The sequence below is a fragment of the Neofelis nebulosa genome, chromosome 13 (genome assembly GCF_028018385.1).
Source record: "Neofelis nebulosa isolate mNeoNeb1 chromosome 13, mNeoNeb1.pri, whole genome shotgun sequence".
NCBI classification, from domain to species: Eukaryota; Metazoa; Chordata; class Mammalia; order Carnivora; family Felidae; genus Neofelis; species Neofelis nebulosa.
The window spans coordinates 57,253,097-57,275,874 of record NC_080794.1 but is presented as its reverse complement, the minus strand read 5'-3'; the positions used below and the strand labels follow the sequence as shown (position 1 = coordinate 57,275,874).

The 22,778-nt window shown below is 46.5% G+C and overlaps 1 protein-coding gene and 1 long non-coding RNA gene across 2 annotated transcripts; both read right to left on the bottom strand.

Annotated features, from left to right (window-relative positions):
• Nucleotides 1-4,173: 4,173 nt before the first annotated feature.
• Nucleotides 4,174-7,929, bottom strand: LOC131493080 (uncharacterized). The gene is made up of 2 exons (XR_009252449.1): nucleotides 7,200-7,929; nucleotides 4,174-6,741 (listed from the first exon to the last, which is right to left on the bottom strand). It is a non-coding gene; the product is annotated as an uncharacterized LOC131493080 (long non-coding RNA).
• Nucleotides 7,930-14,611: 6,682 nt separating this feature from the next.
• On the bottom strand, nucleotides 14,612-17,869 carry LOC131493079 (uncharacterized). The gene is made up of 2 exons (XM_058697165.1): nucleotides 16,364-17,869; nucleotides 14,612-14,773 (listed from the first exon to the last, which is right to left on the bottom strand). The coding sequence occupies exons 1-2, from the start codon at nucleotides 17,151-17,153 to the stop codon at nucleotides 14,652-14,654; spliced, it is 912 nt and encodes a 303-aa protein (XP_058553148.1). The 5' UTR covers nucleotides 17,154-17,869; the 3' UTR covers nucleotides 14,612-14,651.
• Nucleotides 17,870-22,778: the final 4,909 nt, after the last annotated feature.

Here is a 22,778-nt window from a genome sequence, read left to right as displayed (position 1 = left end):
TCCTGCCCTCTCAAATCTGCTATTGAACCTATCTGGTGAACCAAAAGTTTCATTTTGGCTATTTTACTTCTCAACTCTAAAATTTCCATTTGTGGGCGCCTGGGTCGCTCAGTCAGTTGAGCTTCTGACTTTGACTCAGGTCATGATCTCACAGTCTGTGAGTTCAAGCCCTGCATCAGACTCTGTGCTGACAGCTCAGAGTCTGGAGCCTGCTTTAGATTCTGTGTCTCCCCTCTCTCTGACCCTCCCCCATTCATGCTCTGTCTCTCCCTGTCTCAAAAATAAATAAACATTAAAAAAAATTAAAATAAAATAAAATAAAATTTCCATTTGTTGGGACACCTGGGTGGCTCAGTCGGTTCAGTGTCTGACTGCAGCTCAGGTCATGATTTTGCAGTTTGTGAGTTCGAGCTCCATGTCAGGATGTGTGCTGACAGCTTAATGCCTGGAGCCTGCTACAGATTTGGTGACTCCCTCTCTCTCTGCCCCTCCCCGGCTCATGCTCTGTCTCTGTCTCTCTCTTTTGTTTTTTGTTTTTTTTGCCAATATATGAAGTTTATTGTCAAATTGGTTTCCATACAACACCCAGTGCTCATCCCAAAAGGTGCCCTCCTCAATACCCATCACCCACCCTCCCCTCCCTCCCACCCCCCATCAACCCTCTGTTCTCAGTTTTTAAGAGTCTCTTATACTTTGGCTCTCTCCCACTCTAACCTCCTTTTTTTTTTTTTTTCCTTCCCCTCCTCCATGGGTTTCTGTTAAGTTTCTCAGGACCCACCTAAGAGTGAAAACATATGGTATCTGTCTTTCTCTGTATGGCTTATTTCACTTAGCATCACACTCTCCAGTTCCATCCACGTTGCTACAAAGGGCCATATTTCATTCTTTCTCATTGCCATGTAGTACTCTGTTGTGTATATAAACCACAATTTCTTTATCCATTCATCAGTTGATGGACATTTAGGCTCTTTCCATAATTTGGCTATTGTTGAGAATGCTGCTATAAACATTGGGGTACAAGTGCCCCTATGCATCAGTACTCCTGTATCCCTTGGGTAAATTCCTAGCAGTGCTATTGCTGGGTCATAGGGTAGGTCTATTTTTAATTTTTTGAGGAACCTCCACATTGTTTTCCAGAGTGGCTGCACCAATTTGCATTCCCACCAACAGTGCAAGAGGGTTCCCGTTTCTCCACATCCTCTCCAGCATCTATAGTCTCCTGATTTGTTCATTTTGGCCACTCTGACTGGTGTGAGGTGATATCTGAGTGTGGTTTTGATGTGTATTTCCCTGATGAGGAGCGACGTTGAGCATCTTTTCATGTGCCTGTTGGCCATCCGGATGTCTTCTTTAGAGAAGTGTCTATTCATGTTTTCTGCCCATTTCTTCACTGGGTTATTTGTTTTTCGGGTGTGGAATTTGGTGAGCTCTTTATAGATTTTGGATACAAGCCCTTTGTCCGATATATCATTTGCAAATATCTTTTCCCATTCCGTTGGTTGCCTTTTAGTTTTGTTGCTTGTTTCCTTTGCTGTGCAGAAGCTTTTTATCTTCATAAGGTCCCAGTAGTTCATTTTTGTTTTCAATTCCCTTGCCTTTGGGGATGTGTCAAGTAAGAAATTGCTACGGCTGAGGTCAGAGAGGTCTTTTCCTGCTTTCTCCTCTAGGGTTTTGATGGTTTCCTGTCTCACATTCAAGTCCTTTATCCATTGTGAGTTTATTTTTGTGAATGGTGTGGCAAAGTGGTCTAGTTTCAATCTTCTGCATGTTGCTGTCCAGTTCTCCCAGCACCATTTGTTAAAGAGACTGTCTTTTTTCCATTGGATGTTCTTTCCTGCTTTGTCAAAGATTAGTTGGCCATACGTTTGTGGGTCTAGTTCTGGGGTTTCTATTCTATTCCATTGGTCTATGTGTCTGTTTTTGTGCCACTCTGTCTCTCAAAAGATAAATAAATGTTAAAAAAAAATTTTTTTGATTTCCATTAGTTTTGTTTTAATCTAGTTGATATTTTTGATTGATATTCATTATTCACTGAATTATTGTCATTATATTTTCTTTTAATTCTTTAAATGGTTTCCTTTAATACTTTGAGTATATTCAAAATTGTTGCTTTGAACTCTTTATCTGCTAATATCAACATTTGGGCTTATTGAGAGTCAGTTTCTTTTTTTAATATTTATTTTTGAGAGAGACAGAGACTGCATGAGTGGGGGAGGGGCGTAGAGAGACATAGAATACCAAGCAGGCTCCTTGCTGCCAGCACAGAGCCTGATTTGGGACTCAAACTCACAAAACTTTGAGATCGTGACCTGAGCTGAAACTGAGAGTCAGATGCTTAACTGACTGAGCCATCCAGATGCTCCTCTTTTTTTTTTTTTTTTAATGTTTATTTATTGTTGAGAGAGACAGAGAGACAGAGCATGAGCAGGGGAGGGAGAGAGAGACAAAGATACACAGAATCCAAAGCAGGCTCCAGGCTCCGAGCTGTCAGCCCAGAGTCTGTTGCGGGGTTCAAACTCATGAACTGCAAGATCATGACTTGAGCTGAAGTTGGACAGTTAACTGACTGAGCCACCCAGGCACCCCCAGAGTCAGTTTCTAGTGAGAGCTTTATTTGCTTTGTGTGGAGCACATTTTCCTGTTTCTTTGTATATTTTGTAATTTTTTTTTTTTTTTGTTTAAAGCTAAAGAACATTTAACATATTATAGCACCTAAAAATTCTGATTTTTTTCCCCCTGAGTTCTTCTTCTTTTTTTCTGAGTGCATCTTTTAGTTTATTTGTTTTACTTTATTTTGGTTTGGTTTTAGTAACTTGCCTGGAATTAATCTGCAGAATCTGTTTTCCTTACAGCATATAGCAACTGACGTCTCTGCTCAGTTTTTAATTCTTAGTTTTAGCCTGCCTTCCTAAGGAAACTCCTGTGTCTATATAGGTTAGTACTTAGCCATTGATTCAGGCAGACATTGTGTTTAAACGCCTTGAACTCATAACACATTCACCCTCGAGCACTGTTGGGTCAGCGTATGGGGGTGGAGAGAGCACTCAAAGTTCTGGCAGTTCTCAAATCTGCCTTGGTTTTTACATTTCCGTTCATGATTTCCTAAACATGTGTGTAGTTTCCCAGTCAACCAGAGAGATATAAGATCTTATTTAGGCCTCTTAATGCTCTATCATTTCCAGAGTCTTCCTATGAAATTTCTGGCTGATGCAGCACTCATCACAACTGAGACGACAGCCATAGGTCAGTAAAGCTACAGATTTTCTATGTTCATTTTCTACTGAGCTTGCTACTTTCACTGACAGTGTTACCAGGCATGGACTCCTCTCTCCCTACCAACTCCAGTTTGTCCCTGCTGGCACCCAAACTGGTTTTCAATCCCTGTCCTGCCCTGGTAAAACAACTGCACCTGCCTGGCTGGGTGGTGGGCTGAAAGTAGTCCTAGGCAAGAAGGCTGCAGCTTCCTGTTATTCTTACACAAAGTTCCAGCAGTTCTTTATGAATAAATATCTCTCAATTTGTTGTTTGCATGTGGATGGTTTCCAGAGCCTTGACATGATTTGATAATTTGATTTTGATAATTTTGTCAGTTGTCTTAAGTTTATTTATTTATTTTGAGAGAGAGTAAGAGAGAGAGGAGGGACAGAGAGAGAGGGAGAGAGAGAATCCCAAGTAGGTTCTGTGTGGCTTGAACTCACGAACCGTGAAATCTTGAGCAGAAATCAAGAGTTTAACCTACTGAACCAACCAGGCGCCCCTATGTCCAGTTTTATTCTTGTGTTTTGGGAGGGAAGATTGCCTAGTTTTTCATATTGTCATAGCTGGAAGTCTTATTTCTGTACATTTTAAAGTTTTTATAACACTTTTTTTTTTAACATTTATTTTTGAGACAGAGAGAGACAGAGCATGAACGGGGGAGGGGCAGAGAGAGAGGGAGACACAGAATTGGAAGCAGGCTCCAGGCTCTGAGCCATCAGCCCAGAGCCTGACGCGGGTCTCGAACTCACGGACTGCGAGATCGTGACCTGAGCTGAAGTCGGACGCTCAACCGACTGAGCCACCCAGGTGCTCCCATTTTAAAGTTTTTAATACCTGTGGTCAAACTGATCTTAAACAGGCTTTACTTCTGTAATGCCCCGATTTCGATTCCGAGAGACCACCAAGGAGCCGATACCGATGCAAATGCACGAGGGTTTATTTGCAAGCTGGAGCTTGGGCCCAAGTATACCTGACACAGCGGAGCAGGGACTTGGACCCCTAGGTTAAGAGGCATAGCAGTTTTATAGGGGCCAGTGGCCAATGAGATTGTAACACACACAGAAAGTTGCATAGTCATGTCAGTCCACACGCAGGTGGCCAATTGAATTACAATTTACCCTATAGTAACTGTTTGAACTAGCCTATCACTCTGGTCAGAATTGGCGCGCAAGTTTGGTGGGCAAAAGGCGGGGTTTATATTCTTTGACGGTTAGGGGTTCTGTATTGACTAGGGTGGGGGAGTGTCTTAAGCAATAAGTAGGTCATGTGGAGGTTATACATGAGATGGTGGGTGTAGTACAAAATGGAGTTAGTCTTGCTCTGCTTGTCCAGGGGTAGGGGATTTTTGTTAAATTCCTTGGGTCCCACATTCCCCCCCTTTTCTAGAGGATCCTATGTAGGACCCAATCATGGGTTCTGGGTTTCTGTCGAGAGAGTCAGTGGTTGGTATTGTTGCCTGAGTACCATGAGTTGAACCGTATTGACTCGGTCCCTGACAAAAGCCACTAGTCTATTGATGAGGCAGGGCCCAAAGGTCAGAAGGAGGAGAAGGATGATTAGGGGGCCGGCTAGGGAGGACAATAAGGTAGTCAGCCAGGGGGAATGATTGAACCATGATTCAAACCATCCCTGTTGCTGCTCTCGCTCTCATTTTCACTTGGCTAATCCTTCCCTTACCTTAGCCATTGGTTCTCATACTATCCCTGAGTGGTCAGTGTAGAAACAGCACTCTTCGTTCAGGGCAGCGCAGACTCCCCCTTGTTGTAGAAAAACTGGGTCTAATCCCCTCCTATTTTGGAGCACCAGTTCAGACAAAGACGTTAGGGATTCTTGGAGGTGGGAAATGGAGGTTTCTTTGCGTTCTAGGTCTATATCGATGGCAGCTCTAAGGCTACTGTAGTGGGAGGCCTGGGTGGCTAGTGAGGCAATACCTGTCCCTGCGCCAGCCAATCCAATTCCCAGTAGGGAGGCGATGGTGATAGCGGAGATGGGCTCCCTTTTATTTCGCCCGTGGGTATCTGCGCTCTTCCACTGAAGTACCTGCTCATCTGAATGGTAGATGATTCTAGGGAGTAGCTGAGCCAGCACACAGAAGCCCCCAGTTCTGTTTATAACCTGACCATGAGCGCAGGGAGTTAAACCCTCGGAATAAGCCTACCAACTGTCTTGGGGTGGTAGATAATACCCTGTATTATTTATAGACTGTGTAACGTTGCACAGAGCCTGGTGGTGGCGTGGAGGAGTGCCTATACAGGGTCCCTGACCTAACACGGACTGCAAGGTGAGGCCTTTACTACCAGGCTTTTGGTTCCACCTGCAACCATTAGGGTCCCTGGTCGTGTTATATTGACCCATTATTGCTATACCCTCATAGAAGGGGGGGCGGACGTCATTGCACAGCCAGCAGGATCAGGTTAAGATTGGGCTTAGTTGTGTTGAGGAATTTGTAAGCCTTGGACATCAGGGCGCAAAGAGGGTGCTGAGAAGGGTCGAGGGGGAGGAGAGGGGAGAGGAGAGTCAGGACTGGGGTGCCCCCACTGGAGATGTTGTGGGCAAGATTCAGAGGGGGTGCTGCAGGTGTTGCCTGAGGTTGAGGAGGCACTAGCACAGTGTTGGGACCTATCCCTTGGGTCCGACTTTTCGGTTTCTCTAGTTGTCTGATCATGAATAGGACTCTGTTATCATACCTGCTTTGGTGAAGCTGGAGTCCCCACGGAAGTCCTACCCCCCAATTTGTTTCTTGTTTCCCAGTCTCCGTGAAGGAAATGGTGACTGGATTACAGTAAGGGCATTCCGAGCATGAGGGGTGCGTAGTATTCAGTTGGATTTTTATGAGGCCCAATGGGTTTTGTGACAGCCAATTGCATGTCCCAGTTTGTTTGCAACCCTATGTTTTGCAGAAGTAGTCCATCCAGCCACCGCATTTGGAGGCCTTATTATGTCAGACTGAAAGAGGGCCGGACACACGTAAAAACAGGTATCTCGGAGAGCCGTCTCGGCCCTCTCGGTGCCACATCCTGGTATTCCTATTCTGCCTTGGTGCCAGGGGTCCTGACTGAATAGTTCACACAAGTCGATAGTCAGATTAGGCCACCAGGTCCCTCTAGGGTGTAGCTCTGACAGCTGGGTTACTACCTGATTAGAGCTTGGGGTGATGATTTGCCAGGTTAGATTAAGTGGTTAGTGGGGGTTGGGTTGGGTTTAGCCACGAGGGGATACAGCGCAAGTAATATTAGCGGGGTAAGTGGGAACGACACAGCCTTAGCTTTAAGGGATTGTCCTTGTTGGGCTGACTCTTCCATTCTGGAACAAAGTCCTTGAGGACGGCGTGTGGATCAGCTGGCCAGACGTGGGTGTAGTGGACCCAAGAAGTTATTCCATCGACCTTGAGAGCGGTGGGCGTGGTCACGATCACAATGTAGGGTCCTTTCCAGTGAGGTTGGAGTGTCTGCTGTTGGTGCCTCCGCACGTACACCCAATCGCCTGGTCGATATCAATGGGGGTCAGGAGGTGGCCCGGTCTCATAGAGGGGTCTTCAGCTTAGGCCACACCTGCTCATGGGCTCTTTGTAACATTTGGAGGGAGAAAAGAAGCTGTTGGTCATTGAACTCAGCAAGCACTTCGGGTTCAAGCCAGGAATGATAGGTGGGGGTATACCAAACATGATTTCGTAGGGAGTCAGTCCCATCTTATATGGTGAGTTTCTCACCCTATATAGGGTGAAGGGGAGGAGAGTGACCCAGTCCCCGCCAGTCTCCAAGGCTAATTTAGTTAAGGTCTCTTTTAATGTCCTATTCATCCTCTCTACCTGACCTGAGCTCTGGGGTCTGTAAGCACAATGTAATTTCCAGTCTGCCCCCAGTATTTGTGCTACTCCCTGTGTTACCTTAGAAATGAACCCCGGTCCATTGTCGGATCCGATTCTGGCAGGAAATCCATACCTTGGCAGAATGTCCTCCAGCAGCTTTTTGGTCACGATTTGTGCTGTTTCATGCTTGGTGGGGAATGCCTCTGTCCACCCTGAAAAGGTATCTACGAAAACTAGCAGGTACTTGTACCCATACTTTCCAGACCTTACCTCAGTGAAATCTACTTCCCAGTATGTTCCTGGGTGGTCTCCCCTGAGTCGGGTTCCGGGGTTAGACCCATGGGTGGTGGCGTTGGTTAGCTGGCATGCATGACAGCTTGCCACGATCTGCTCAATCTTTGCACAAGAGTCCTTAATAATGATCTTAGCATGTCGTATGAGGTCTTCCATCTTTCTTGTTCCCATGAGTACTCCGATGCATTTTGGATAGGACTTGTCGTCCTAGTTCCTCTGGCAGGATGATGCTGGAGTCTGCGGCCCTCCACCAGCCATGCAAGCATTGGGTCATAGGCAAGCGTTTAATCCGTTGTTAAGTCAGTGTCAGTATAGTTGGGGGTGTCCGGCAGGGTCGGTGCCCCCGGATCGGGTAGCGTGGTTGTTAAAACCTGGGTCACCGAAAGGGCCGCTTCCTTTGCTGTTGGGTCGGCTAGCCGGTTTCCCCTGGCTACTGGTGTGTCTGCTTTTTGGTGGCCTGGACAACGGATGATAGCTAGCGCCTTGGGCAGCCAGAGGGCCCTTAGGAGCTCAAGAATCTCTGTTTTGTTTTGTTTTTTAATTTTTTTAAATGTTTTTATTTTTATTTTTGAGACAGAGAGAGACAGAGCATGAATGGGGGAGGGTCAGAGAGAGAGGGAGACACAGATTCCGAAGCAGGCTCCAGGCTCTGAGGTGTCAGCACAGAGCCCGACGTGGGGCTCAAACTCATGGACCTCGAGATCATGACCTGAGCCGAAGTCGGACACTTAACCAACTGAGCCACCCAGGCACCCCTCTGTTTTGTTTTTAATAGTCTTTCCCTCTGCTGTCAGAAGCCCTCTCTCTCTCTCTGTAAAGGGCTCTGTGGATATGAGCGGTGGCAAAGGCGTACCTGCTTTCGGTGTAAATGTTTATTCATTTATCTTCTCCCATGGTTAGTGCCTCGGCCAGGGCGATCAGTTCTGCCCATTGAGCTGATGTTCCGGCTGCCAATGGCTCTGCCCAGATGATCTCTGTCTCTGTGGTTATGGCTGCCCCCGCGTATCTGATTCCTTCTCTGACAAAACTGCTGCCATCCGTATACCAGGTGGTGTCCGCATCCGGCAGTGGCTGGTCCCGAAGATCAGCCCTGATTCTGTGCACCTGTGCCAAAATCTCTTGACAGTTATGCAGAGGGGGGGTCCCAGTCTGGGTTAGGGAGTAGCGTTGCTGGATTCAGGGTTGTAGGTGGCTTGAATAAAATTCTGGTGGGGTTTAGCAGTAGGCTCTGATAATGGGTCAGATGAGCATTGCTGATCCAGCAGTCTGGGGGCTGTTTGAGTACCCCTTCAATAGCATGTGGGGTGGTAACGTATAGCTCTTGCCCCATGGCTAGCTTGTCTGCGTCCTTGACCATAGTGGCCACTGCGGCAATAATTTTTAAGCATGGGGGCCATCCAGTGGCCACCGTGTCCAGCTTTTTAGAGAGATAAGCTATGGGTCTTTTCCAGGGACCTATGTACTGGACAAGGACCCCTTTTGCCACCCCATCTTTCTCGTCTACATACAGGTAGAAGGGCTTGGTTAGGTCAGGCGACCCAAGAGCTGAGGCAGACAGCAAGGTCTGTTTAAGGTCATTAAAGGCCTCTGTCCATTCAATATTTTGTTGGTGCCTGGTGGCCTCATAGGGGGGTCTGGCCATCTTGGCAAAACCTGGAATCCATAATCAACAGAACCCTGCCGACCCCAGGAATTCACTTACCTGATGGACAGTTTGCAGCTGTGGGATCCTTAGGACGGTTTCCTTCCACACATCCATCAACCATCTGTGTCCATCCTTTAATTTGTACCCTAGGTAGCTCACCTCTGCTCTGCAGATTTGGGCCTTTTTGGCTGAGGCCCGGTATCCTAGAGCCGCTATAGTCTGGAGTAAGTCCTTGGTGCCTCGCAGGCAAGTGTCCTGGTCCTCCACCGCCAGCAGGATATCATCTACATATTGCAATAAGGTCAAATGAGGGTGCTCAGAACGGAACTCACCCAAGTCTTCATGTAAGGCCTCATCAAAGATGGTTGGTGAGTTTTTGAATCCTTGTGGTAGTCGAGTCCAGGCGAGTTGGCCATTGATGCCTTTCTCGGTGTCCGTCCATTCAAAGGCAAAAAGGTCTTGGCTCTTGGGTGCTAAAGGCAGGCTGAAGAAGGCATCTTTTAAATCTAATACTGTATACCAATTTTTGTCTGGAGGCAAGGTGGAGAGGAGGGTGTATGGGCTTGGGACCGTGGGGTGCACATCCATGACTCGCCGGTTGACTTCCCTTAATTCCTGGACTGGCCTGTAATCGTTAGAGTGCGGTTTTCGCACCGGCAGCAAGGGAGTGTTCCATGGCGATTGGCAGAGCCTTAATATGCCTGAGTCTAGTAGTCGCTGTATGTGGGGCGTGATTCCCGTTCGCACTGCGAGAGGCATGGGGTATTGGTGGACCCTGACAGGGTCTGCCCCTAGTTTTAGTTCTATGTATATAGCCGGTCAGTGTCAGGCCAGCCCAATTCCCCCAGTTTCTGCCCATGTCTGGGGAAATTCCTGTAGCCAACGGTCAAAGTCAGTCATTGGGGCTGGGGGCGTCTGGTGGAGACGATATTCGTCTTCCAAACTCAGGACAAGCACCTGAATCAGTTGCCCTTCTTTGTCTAGGATTTTTGCCCCTCCGGGGTGGAAGCAAATTTGTGCCCCCATCTTGGTGAGCAAGTCCCAACCTAACAACCGGTAGGGACATTCAGGGATGACCATGAAGGAGTAGGATACCCGGCCCATGAAGAGGTCCACAGTTCTTCAGGTAGTCCATGAGTACTGTTTGGTCCCCATGGCCCCTTGCACCCATGAGGACTTGCTTGCCAATTTCCCTGGGGTTATAATAAGACCGAATGTTGTGCCCCAGTGTCCACTAGAAATTCAACTGGTTGCCCCTCCACTCTGAGAGTTACCCTGGGCTCAGGGAGGGGTACTGAACCCCGACTCCTCTAGTCCAGGTCCTCCATCTCCAATATCTTGGCAGGGGCCTTAGATCTTTTGTTAGGGCAGTCTTTCACCCAGTGGCCCTCTTCCTTGCAATAAGCGCATTGGTTTTTGTTTAGTTTAGGGCGCTCCTGTCGGGGACCAGGGCCATCCTCCTTACCTGTCCTTGAAGTCAGCTTCTTGAGGTGCCTCCGTTTTTCCTGTGGGTCATCCATGGTTGTAGCCAACAGGATCTTAGCCAGATTTCGGGTCTGTCGGTCGCTTAGTTTAGTCTGTTGCTCCTCCGGGCTTTCTCTATTATTGTAAACTCTTTCTGCTACTATTATTAAGTCCTGCAGGCTCTTCTCTCCTAGCCTCTCCACTCTTTGTAATTTCGTTTTGATGTCTGGAGCGACCTGATTAACAAAAGCCATAATTGCAGCTTTTGTTTCTGGGGCTTCTGGGTTCATAGGGGTGTACTGCCTAAAAGCCTCTGTGATTCTAAGAAGGCTGCTGGACTCTCATCCTTACCTTGTCTTACATCATATACCTTGGCCAGATTAGTAGGCTTGCCTTGAGACCTGCCATTAGAGTCTGGCGGTAGACCTGGAGTCTCTCCTTACCTTCAGCTGAGTTGTAGTCCCAGGTAGGGCGGGATAAGGGGAAGGCAGCGTTTATGAGGTATGGGTTTTGAGTCGGCTGTCTGTCCTTTCCCAGGACAGACTTCTGAGCTTCCACCTGTATTCGTTCTCTCTCTTCAGTGGTGAAGAGAACCTGCAAGAGCTGCTGACAGTTATCTCAAGTAGGCTGGTGGGTAAAGAGAACAGTATCTAAAAGCCCAATTAAATCTTTAGGGTTATAGGAGAATTTTGCATTTTGAGTTCTCCAATTATATAAATCACTGGTGAAGAACAGCCAATATAACATTGGTTGTTCTCCAGACTCGTTGGGAGGCCCCATGGCGTGGAGGGGAGGGGCGGTGGAGTTGGCCGGCCCCATATTTGAGAGTGGGGCCACCAGGTGGGTCCGTCCACGTGTCCCTGCTGCTGGCCCACACACAGGAATTCCTTCATCAGGGAGGGGTGGTGCCCCTCCTGCAGCCCCTGGTGTTTGCAATGGAGGGGCGGAAGGGGGAGGGCGAGCCTGGTAGGGCAGCAGATGAATCAGGTCCTCCGGAGAGGAATCCTGCAAGACCAGATAAAGGGGCGTTTTGGCCTTTGTGTCAGTCTCCTCGGCTTTCTGCAGGGCTAGAATCTTGGTAGGTCCTGCTTTGGGGGCTAAGAATGGTGTTAGCCAAGAAGGGGGGTTTTCGATCATGTCCTGCCAGACCAGGATGTAGGGCACCTGGTCAGGGTGGCCATCCGGTTTGTCCTTGAAGATTACGGCCTTGACCTGCAAAATAATAGGTAGGTGGAAAGTTCCTTCTCAGGGCCATCCCACGTCAAAGGTTGGCCATTCTGATATGCAGTAAGTCTGAAATTTCCCTTTTCTTATGTCTGTGCTCAAATTATGAGCCCTTTCCTTAACGTCCGAGAACTGGGATAGCATAAGAGACGGGGGTAGTTTGGGTCTGCCCCATTTCAATCCACACCAAGACACAAACAGTTATGACAATTAACAAGGACACAATAACACGGACAAACGTTCTAATGCAGCCGCGGAGACAAAACAGAGAGTAAAACAAAGGACTGGCTGTCTGTAATGGCAGCCGGCCCTCCTCACAGATGAGGACTTCGTCCTCCTGGTGGGGGCAAGGGACTTCTCCCAAGACCCCCGGTTGACGGCTCGCTAGTGCATCCGCTTAAGCCAATGCTGACCCAAAGACTGTTTGGAATTCCTACAGGTAGAGATACAGTATAGAGCTCTCAGAAAATATGCGCGCGAAAGGTAGAAGAAGTTGAGTGCACTCACCAGACGTGGGACCCTCCGGGTGGGGTCCTGGGGGGGGGGGTCTCTCGAATCCCGGACGAGCCCCCAAATGTAATGCCCCCGATATCGATTCCGAGAGACCACCAAGGAGCCAATACCGATGCAAATGCATGAGGGTTTATTTGCAAGCTCGAGCTTGGGCCCAAGTATACCTGACACAGCGGAGCAGGGACTTGGACCCCTAGGTTAAGAGGCATAGCAGTTTTATAGGGGCCAGTGGCCAATGAGATTGTAACACACACAGAAAGTTGCATAGTCATGTCAGTCCACACGCAGGTGGCCAATTGAATTACAATTTACCCTATAGTAACTGTTTGAACTAGCCTATCACTCTGGTCAGAATTAGTGCGCGAGTTTGGCGGGCAAAAGGCGGGGTTTACATTCTTTGGCGGTTAGGGGTTCTGTATTGACTAGGGTGGGGGAGTGTCTTAAGCAATAAGTAGGTCATGTGGGGGTTATACAGGAGATGGTGGGTGTAGTACAAAATGGAGTTAGTCTTGCTCTGCTTGTCCAGGGGTAGGGGATTTTTGTTAAATTCCTTGAGTCCCACACTTCTATCACCAAGATTTTAAAGGACAAAAAGATAGACTTTTACATTTTATATTGGTCTTAGTTATCCAGATGTTGCCTAATACTAAAGGTGACATTTCACTTGGTTTTAGTAGTAAAAGTCATTTCCTTTAACGCAGAATTGTTATACATTTAGCAGTTTTTAAAGACTTCGTGTAGCATGAACAGAAAATAGAGAGCGACCTAAAAAGTTTCAAATAGTCATAAATAAATAAACATTGCTTCTTGCTTTTTCTGCCCCCACCTTGGTCTGTATCTCTTCAGTTTCCATGGGAATAATTACACTGGCTTAAGTTCTTTCGAGAGATTGGGACGAGTAAGAAGTGAGTGTCTTTAAAAGGTCATATCTGGCTCTACTAAGGTTTGGTGAAATGAATCCAGATTTTACAAGACAAATTGGTTTTGGTAGTGTAATGATATGTAATTTTTAAAAGTTTTTAAATGTTTATTCATTTTTTGAGAGAGAGACAGAGAGACAGAGACAGAGTGTGAGTGGGGGAGAGGCAGAGAGAGAGGGAGACACAGAATTTGAAGCAGGCTGCAGGCTCCAAGCTGTCAGCACACAGCCCGTGGTGGGACTGGAACTAGAGAACTGTGAGATTATGACCTAAGACGAAATCAGACCCTTAACTAACTGAGCCACCCAGGCGCCCCAGTTTAATGATATTTTAAAGATAATGCATACATAATAATTTTTTAAATCTCAAACAATACCAAAAAAAAAAAAAAGAAAAAAAGAAAGAAAGAAAGAAGGAAAAGAAAGAAAAAGGATGTTGTAAAGAGTCTTTCCTTCAACCTTGACCCTCGACTATTGTGTTTCCAGTTCCCAACCCCAGGGGCAAAAAGATTACCAATTGTTTGCATTTTCCTTAGGAAGTATACCAGGTAGATTCAAGAATGTCAGTGAGTATATTCCTTTTTTACACAAAAGGTAATATTTTTTTGAATTTTGCACATTTTTAAAATTTGAAATAATTTCAAGCTCAAAAATAAAATTGTAGGGGTGACTGGTTGGCTTAGTTGGTTGAGCGTCTGTTATGCCCAGAATTCGTGATCCCCAAAGACCACTAGGGAGCCGAATCCGATGCAAAAGCAAAAGAGCCTTTATTCGAGCTAGCTCGAGCTCAATCCCCTACCTGCACCGACGCAGCGATGAGATACCAGGGAGAGAGAGTGAGTTTCAAAAGCACAAAGGTTTTATTGGGGCCTAGGGGCAGTTGGTGAGGTAATGGCTGTGGCCTCAGCCGATTGGCTGGGGAAGGGTTGGAGTCCTGTTACGCAGGTCGCTGGGCGTGTTTTGATCAGGAAGTTTGAACAGGTGAGCGGGAGGTTACTCAAGGGGAGGAGGCGTGGTCTAGGTGAAGGACACAGAACAAGATGGAGTCGGCCAGCACAGGCCCGCCCTTTCATTCCCCCCTTGTCATGTAGCTTAGGGACCCAATCATGGGACCGGCTGCATTTATAATGACAAGGGGAACAGAGTTTGGAGGTTTACGCAAAGTTCTGGGAAGCAAGTTTCCCTGGGGTGGCTCTGGGAGGTCTGATTAAGTATTGTCCCTGAGCTGGTGTCTATGATCTGCCAGGTGATGTTTTGGGGGGTGTGGGGACTCCCGGCAGCATGAGCAATGACAAGCAGAGTTAACAGAGTTACCAATATTAGGTGGGTCAAATGCGCTGTAGCTTGAGCTTGAGTGGGTTGTGTTGGTCCCGACTGATGGCCCATCACGTGACGAAGTCCTTCCAGATCGAGGAGGGGTCCGCTGGCCGAACGTGGGTGTGATGGGCCCAGGTCGCTATGCCGTCTACTTTGAGAGTTATCAACACCATGATGTAGGGTCCCTTCCAGCGCGGCTCAAAGGTCTCTCAGTGGTGTCTCTTGACGTAGACCCAGTCTCCCGGCCTGTACTGATGAGGTGTCGCGGTCAGGCCAGCCTCGTAGATGGCACAGAGGCGTGGCCAAATGTCCTCGTGCGCCCTCTGGAGCCCTCTCAAGGAAAGAAAAAGTTCTTGATCTTTAAACTCAGCAATAAGTTCAGCTTGAAGGCTGGGAATAACAGGGGGTGGCCTGCCAAACATGATCTCGTAGGGAGTAAAACCCAGAGTGTAAGGAGTGTTTCTAACCCGGTAAAGGGCGTACGGTAGGAGAGTCACGCAGTCCCCGCCAGTCTCCATGGTTAATTTGGTAAGGGTCTCTTTTAGGGTTCTATTCATTCTTTCTACCTGTCCTGAGCTCTGGGGCCTATAAGCACAATGTAATTTCCAGTTTGCCCCCACCGCCTTGGCTACTGCCTGTGTTACCTGCGAGATAAAAGCTGGTCCATTGTCTGATCCTACCATGGCAGGAAAACCATACCTGGGTAAGATGTCTTCTAGTAGCTTCTTAGCCACCGTCTGAGCCGTTTCATGCTTGGTTGGGTATGCCTCCACCCAGCCAGAGAAGGTGTCTGTAAATACTAAAAGATATTTATAACCATACTTTCCTGGTTTGACTTCAGTGAAGTCGACTTCCCATTGGGCTCCCAGTCTGGTGCCTCTGAGCCTGGTTCCTTTTTTATTTGATGTGGCTCTCGCGTTGGTGAGTTGGCAGGTCTTGCAGGCAGATACAACTTGCTCTATTTTGGTGTCCTGTTGGTGAATCTTGATTCCGGCATGTCAGATTAAGTCTTTTAATTTTCGGGCCCCCATGTGAGTAGACCGATGCATGTGCTCTAATATTGAGACTCCGAGCCGGTCTGGCAGCATGAGCTCCTTGTTAGGTTTATACCACCATCCCTTTATCTCCTGGGCCATGGGGAGTTTCTTGATCTGCTGTAACTCCTCCTGGGAGTATTTGGGCTGGTCTGGTAAAACTGGGTCTCCTGGGTCCGGTAGTTGTATGGTCATGGTGGGGACTGAAGTAAGGGCTACTGCCTTGGCTGCCTGGTCAGCCTTTCGATTACCTCTAGCTACTGGGTTATCAGCTTTTTGGTGCCCTTGGCAGTGGATAATGGCTAGCTTGGCAGGAAGCCATAAGGCTGTAAGCAGGTTAAGTATCTCCTGCTTATTTTTTATAGTCCGTCCTTCTGCCGTCAGTAACCCCCTCTTGGTGGTTCCTTTACCTTTTCTTGCGTCGTCTGCCAGCCGCCAGAGACGGCGGTCTCGTTCCTCGGGGAAGTCAGCAGTGATAGCTAGTAGTATTCTGGCCAGGTCTTGAGTCTGCTTACTGCTGGCAGCTGCCATGGCGCGAGCCTGCTTGTCCTCAGGAGGCTCCCGGTTGTTATATACCTTTTCGGCTACCACCAGTAAGTCCTGCAGACTTTTTTTCTCCTAGTCTATCTATTTTCTGTAATTTCTCCTAATGTCTATGGCCGATTGGTTTACAAAGGCCATGATAACAGCTGCCTTGCTTTCCGGAGCCTCTGGATCCATGGGGGTATAGGTACGGAATGCCTCCATGATCCGTTCTAAAAAGGCAGCCGGAGATTCATCTTTTCCCTGTTGTACATTTCCTACCTTGGCCAAATTGGTTGGCTTTCTAGCAGCCATTCGGAGACCCCCCATTAGAGTCTGGTTGTAGACCTGGAGCCTCTCCTTACCTTCTGCCGTGTTGAAATCCCACTGGGGCCGAGTTAAGGGGAAGGAGGCATCTATCTGAGCCTGGTTGGTGGTGGGATTCCCATCTGCGCCCGGAACTAGTTTTCGGGCCCCATTGAGGATTCTTTCTCTTTCTTCAGTCGTGAACAGGACCTGCAAAAGCTGCTGGCAATCGTCCCACATGGGCTGATGGGTAAAAAGAACAGAGTCTAATAAATCAATAAGCCCTGCCGGTTTCTTGGAAAACTTAGGATTCTGAGCTTTCCAATTGTAGAGGTCACTAGTGGCGAAAGGCCGATAGTGATGGGGCTGATTCCCCTCCGCGTCTGGGGGTCCGGTGGCTCGCAGGGGCAGAATAGTGGAGTAGGCAGTGGAGGCGGATTGCTCCCTCTGAGCCCTTTGTCTGGTAAAGGGCAGGCTTCCCACTGGAGCGTTTCCGCCTCCCGCTCTTGGAACAGCGTCTGCCTCCCCCGGAGGGGGAGGATGGTGTTCTTCCGGCATCCTAGAGGGGTTATACGGGGGAGGAAAAATTAATTCTTCTTCAGTACCCCCCTGTAAGACAGGGTAGAGGGGTGCTGAAGGCTGAATAAGACTTTTCTTCTTCTTTGTCCCCTGCAAAGCAAGAATGGGTTTTGGTTCCGGAGGGAGCGGGGCTAGGAAGGGCTTAAGCCAAGAAAGTGGGTAGAGGGGTAGTCTGAGTCTGTCCCATAACGTCCGTCCAGTAAGTCCACAGAACAAAACAGAGAAACACAAAAACAGACAGAGGGCCCCTAGAAAGTCTTCCAACTCCATGGAAGCAAAACTGAAAGCTAGCTTAGACCTTTGAGGGGATTCCACGTCCCTCCAGAAGGGAGAATTGGAACGTCTTCCGAAACTCCCGGCCCGTGGTCCTCCAGTGCGTCCACTTAGACCGCGTCAGGCACTACCAGAATTAAATGAGCCCACACAGAAAAGACAGAACAAACAGACAGACACTAACCGTGGCCAGTCAGGCTCTCCGGGTCGGGGGTCCGTCGGGGGTCTTGGGGATCCCGGACGAGCCCCCAAATGTTATGCCCAGAATTCGTGATCCCCAAAGACCACTAGGGAGCTGAGTCCAATGCAAAAGCAAAAGAGCCTTTAATCGAGCTAGCTCGAGCTCAATCCCCTACCTGCACCGACGCAGCGATGAGATACCAGGGAGAGAGAGTGAGTTTCAAAAGCACAAAGGTTTTATTGGGGCCTAGAGGCAGTTGGTGAGGTAATGGCTGTGGCCTCAGCCGATTGGCTGGGGAAGGGTCGTGGCCTCGGCCGATTGGCTGGGGAAGGGTCAGAGTCCTGTTACTCAGGTCGCTGGGCGTGTTTTGATCAGGAAGTTTGAACGGGTGAGCGGGAGGTTACTCAAGGGGAGGAGGCGTGGTCTAGGTGAAGGACACAGAACAAGATGGAGTCGGCCAGTGTAGGCCCGCCCTTTCACTTTCAACTCTTGATTTTTGGCACAGGTCATGATCCCAGGGTTGTGGGATGGGTTCTCTCTCTCTCTCTCTCTCTCTCTCCCTCCCTCCCTCCCTCCCTCTTCCCCCTTCCCCTGATCTTTCTCTCTCTCTCTCTCTCTCTCAAATAAAAATAAATAAATAAAATTGTAGGGGTGCCTGGCTGGCTTAGTTGGTGAAGTGTAAGACTCTTGATTTCCAGGTTGTGAGTTGGATCCCTACGTTGGATTTAGAGATATTTAGAAAAATAAAATAATAGATAAAAACAAAAAAATTATATAAGTAGTACAAGAATTCTTGCACATCCTTTCTACAGCTTACCCATAGGTTCACATCATCTGTAACCACAAAGCAATGATCAAAACCAGGAAATTAGAATTGATACAACACTATTAGTAATCTGACTTTATTCAAGTGTTTCTGATGATCTCTTGAATTATATTAATCTGGCCCAGGATCAAATTCAGGATTATACGCTGCATTTAGTTTTCATGTGTCCTAATTTTCTCCAGTCTTGGAGAGTTTCTCAGACTTTTTTGTCTTTTGTGACCTTGACACTTTGAAAAGCACTGTCCAGTGATTCATAAGGTATCTTTCAATTTAAGTTTACATGTTTCCTCATGGTTGAGTTCAGATTATACATTTTTTTAAATTATTATTATTATTATTATTTACATTTATTTATTTATTTTTGAGACAGCACAAGCGGGGGATGGGCAGAGAGAGAAGGAGACAGAATCCGAAGCAGGCCCCAGGCTCTGAGCTGTCAGCACAAAGCCCAACGTGGGGCTCGAACCCACAAACCATGAGATCATGACCTGAGCCAAAGTTGGATGCCCAACCGACTGACCCACCCAGGTGCCCCAGGTTACACATTTTTTTAAAAAGGATACCACAGAAGTTAATTTGTATCTTTATCATTGTATCAAATCAGAATGCCAAAACCTAATATTACTAATGATGTTAACTTTGAACTGTTAGATAAGTGGTATCTGCCATATTTCTCCACTGTAAAGTTACTACTTTCCCCTTTGCAAGTAGTAAGCATCTTATGAAGAAATACTTTGAGATTATGTAAATATCATACATTTACCTACAAATTTTAGCATCCATTGATAATCCTTGCTTGCAACAATTATTACTATGGTATTTGCCAAGTGGTGATTTTCTATTTCAATCATCCCTTGAACTTTTTTTAAAAAAATGTTTTATGTATTTTTGAGACAGCATGAGCAGGGAAGGGGAGAGAGGAGGACAGAGGATCTGAAGCAGACTGCCCTGACAGCAGCAAGCCTGATGTGGGGCTCGAACTCAAAAACCACAAGATCATAATGTGAGCCGAAGGTGGACACTCGACTGACTGAGCCACCCAGGCACCCCATCCCTTGTACATTTTTAAATTGGCATTCTATTATAAGGAAAAATTTTCCCTTTTCCTGCATTTTAAAGTTTATCCAACTACTTTTTTTTAAAGTTTATTTATTTATTTTGAGAGAAAGTGAGAAAGCACACAAGCAGGGGAGGGGCAGAGAAAGGGAGAGAGAATCCCAAGCAGGCTCTGCACTAATAGCGTGGTGCCTGACATGGGATTCAAATTCACCAATCATGAGATCATGACCTGAACAGAAATCAAAAGTCTGATGCTTAACCGACTGAGCCACCCAGGCGCCCCTATCCAACTACTTGTGTCACCAAGGACTTGTACTTATTTTACTGTGAGCAATAATCCATCGCCATTATTACTCATTTCATTGCTCAAACTGTACCCAGATTTGGCCATTGGGAGCTCCTTCAAGTCATCTCCTGACTCTCATTCTTTGTTCTCTTTTAAGTCCCGATAATTTTGAATAATAATTAGGATATTGTACATTTACACTTGACAATCTCTAAAGCAATTTCACAATTCTGTCCTATGATGCTTGTCCGATGAGATTTATATTACTTCACCACAAGATAGAATTAACTGCTTGTGCCATCCAAGCCTCATCAAGGACAGGTCTGCACCCAGCTACCCGCAACCACAGTCCACTGGACCAGGGATGGGTACTTGACTTAAACAGCCATTTCAAAGACCAGCTAATATTTTATAACTTATTACATCCTTGCCCTGATGGGCACAAAATGATCAATCAAATATCCTCTTCTAAAGTTGATTTAAGAGACTGGAAGTGTTATGGTTAGTTGTCGGGCACTCAAACTGGAAGGTAAGGGGCTCAGAGAGAAAAGAACGGAGGAACACAGAAGCAGAAACCACCCAAGAGACACACTCACACTGCCCCCAAGAGAGGCAAACAGAAAGAAAAGGTTCCCATGAAGCCCTGCTTGACCTCACTTCCTGTGCTTAGCTTCTATGTGATCTTTCCGTCTTCCCACTCAGTATCTGCACATACACATTTTACCTGATGTGGCTTGGGTAAACTTTGATTTCATGTATCCAGAGATTGTGGACTAGAACAAACCCATTCTAAAGTGGAAAGCCAGGCCTTGAGGTATGAAGCACCTTGTTCTGAATTCCACAGCTGGTTGGCTACAGAACTAGAACCTGAGTCCCAGACTACTGCTCTGTTCTCAGCAAATCTGTAAAACAACTTTCAAGGGTGGTATTTTAGAACACTTTCAAAGTTCTGATTGTATTCCTCTAACCTACAAAAGAATGAAGAAACATGAAAGGCATTTGAGCCCATGTTCTGGGATGGGAATTTTCCTCTGCTAAATCTCATCATAAATGTTCTTTACCCAAAAGATAACCATGGATCATATTAATTATCAAGGTTCAGAGAGAAAAAGTTGTTTTGAAAGATTTGATAGGTTCAAAATATTTCTATGCTAGTGATTGGCAAGAGAAATGTTTTGATTTCTAGTATTGCCAAAGCTTGTCTCCCTAAGTAGGATCAAAGTCGACAGAATTTGCCCCCTGCCAACCAGCCCTGATGCTTGTCTGACAGAAATCTGGGTAGACAGGCTGCAGTGAGGTACATCTTAGAGTCCCAGGGCATGGCATGAGCCCCAATTCACCCTTCCCAACTTCCCCCACAGGATCAAGCAATATCACTACAAAACAAAACAAAACAAAAAATAGATGAGAGCAGCAAGTCATGGTCCCAAACGGGCTCTGAACCCTTCACAATCATCTCATTCTTACTCCGTAAGAAGTAAGAAAAAAAAATCAGATTATGAAAATCTCCTCAAAGTTGGGCTGGAGTAGGCCTAATAAATCAGACCTCCTTAAACCATGGTGGCAGGATAGGGAGATTTTAAGTAGACTGTCTATTTTGCTCAGAACCCATTTCCCCAACATCATTATTATAATAACTCCAGAGAGATTAAGCAGTTTGTCCAAGGGGCCCAACTAATAAATGGGACTTCTAAAGCCTTAAACATGCTCTTAACAACTACACTGTATTTATTGTACCAGCACTAGCCAAAGCCCTACCAAAACAACCTTCCTTCATTTTAGGGAATAGGGATAAGTGATGTGATGACAGCACATTTGTTTCCAATCCTTTTCCTGTACGTACACATATTTTGTATTTTTATAGATATTATGGTGCCTACCATAATATGTAGCCTCCTTACTCAACACCATATCAGTGTTTTCTCATAGAAAAACGTTTCAGACACTATTTCTTTCTTTTTTAAATTTTTAAATTTTTACTTTTGAGAGAGACAGAGTGTGAGCAGGGGAGGGGCAGGGAGAGAGGGAGACACAGAATCCAAAGCAGGCTCCAGGCTCCGAGCTGTCAGCACAAAGCCTGATGTGGGGCTTGAACTCACAGCTGTGAGATCATGACCTCAGCTGAAGTCAGATGCCCAACCGACTGAGCCACCCAGGTGCCTTATTTGTTTTTTTTTTTAAGTTTTTTTTTTAATGTTTGTTTGTTTATTTATTTTGAGAGAGAGAGAGGTGTCAGCAGAGGAGGGGCAGAGAGATAGGGAGAGAGAATTCCAAGCAAGTTCTGTGCTGCCAATGTAGAGCCCAACATGGGGCTCTATCCCACAAACCTCGAGATCATGACCTGAGCCGAAGTCAAGAGTCAGTCGCTCAACTGACTGAACCACCCAGGTGCCCCCAGACACTATTTCTAATGGCTGTATAATAACATCCCCCTAGAGGATGGTCCCTCTTTCTTGATTGTCAGTCTCTTTTGATGACTCAGAATATTTCTCTCTTAGCACTTGAATACTTTTTTTTACTGTTTTATTTTGAAATATATGGAAAAGTCCAACAATGCTATTGTATAGTTTAACCAACAATCAAAGGTGAGCTCACTTATAACAATTTCCCAGGCCAAGAATCAGATAATAAAGCAGCCCCCAGAATCCACTGTGTCTCCCTCTCTACTCCAAACTTTCAGCTACAACATCTTAAAAGATGGGTATAATAATGATGTTCATGATCTAATTACTTTGCACCACATTAGAGGAGCAACCTTTGTCCAAAAAGGGACAAATTGTTTTCCTGGGCTTTGCATATAGCTCAGGGGCATCTGATCCCCCAGAATTTGTTAAAAATTGCACATCCCTTGACAGTCATTCAAACACCATAGCTTTTGCCTTAACACTTTCCGCTTAGACTCACTGGCTTTCAAGTCATTTCTAATGACCATCCTCAGATGCCTAGATCCACTTGTCCTGCAGTCTGATCTTGCGTGCCTAAAAATAGCTTTATTTTATGTTTTACCCTGACTTTTCACATCTCCCTAGAGGTCTCTCATCTGGGCCCTTACTCCTTGTTTAATTACCTCTGTCCCAGAACCTCTGCCGGGCAATTCTACCTTCTCCCATAATGCAAACATTAACCCACTTCAACATCCACTAATTGGAACTTCTTTTCCTACCCTAGCCAGACAGGGTACTCTCAAAACCACATGGAAAAGGCACACACACTTTTGTCATGCTTCTCCACTCCTGTATGTACGTTCTACTTAGAGAAATGATGCTCTGG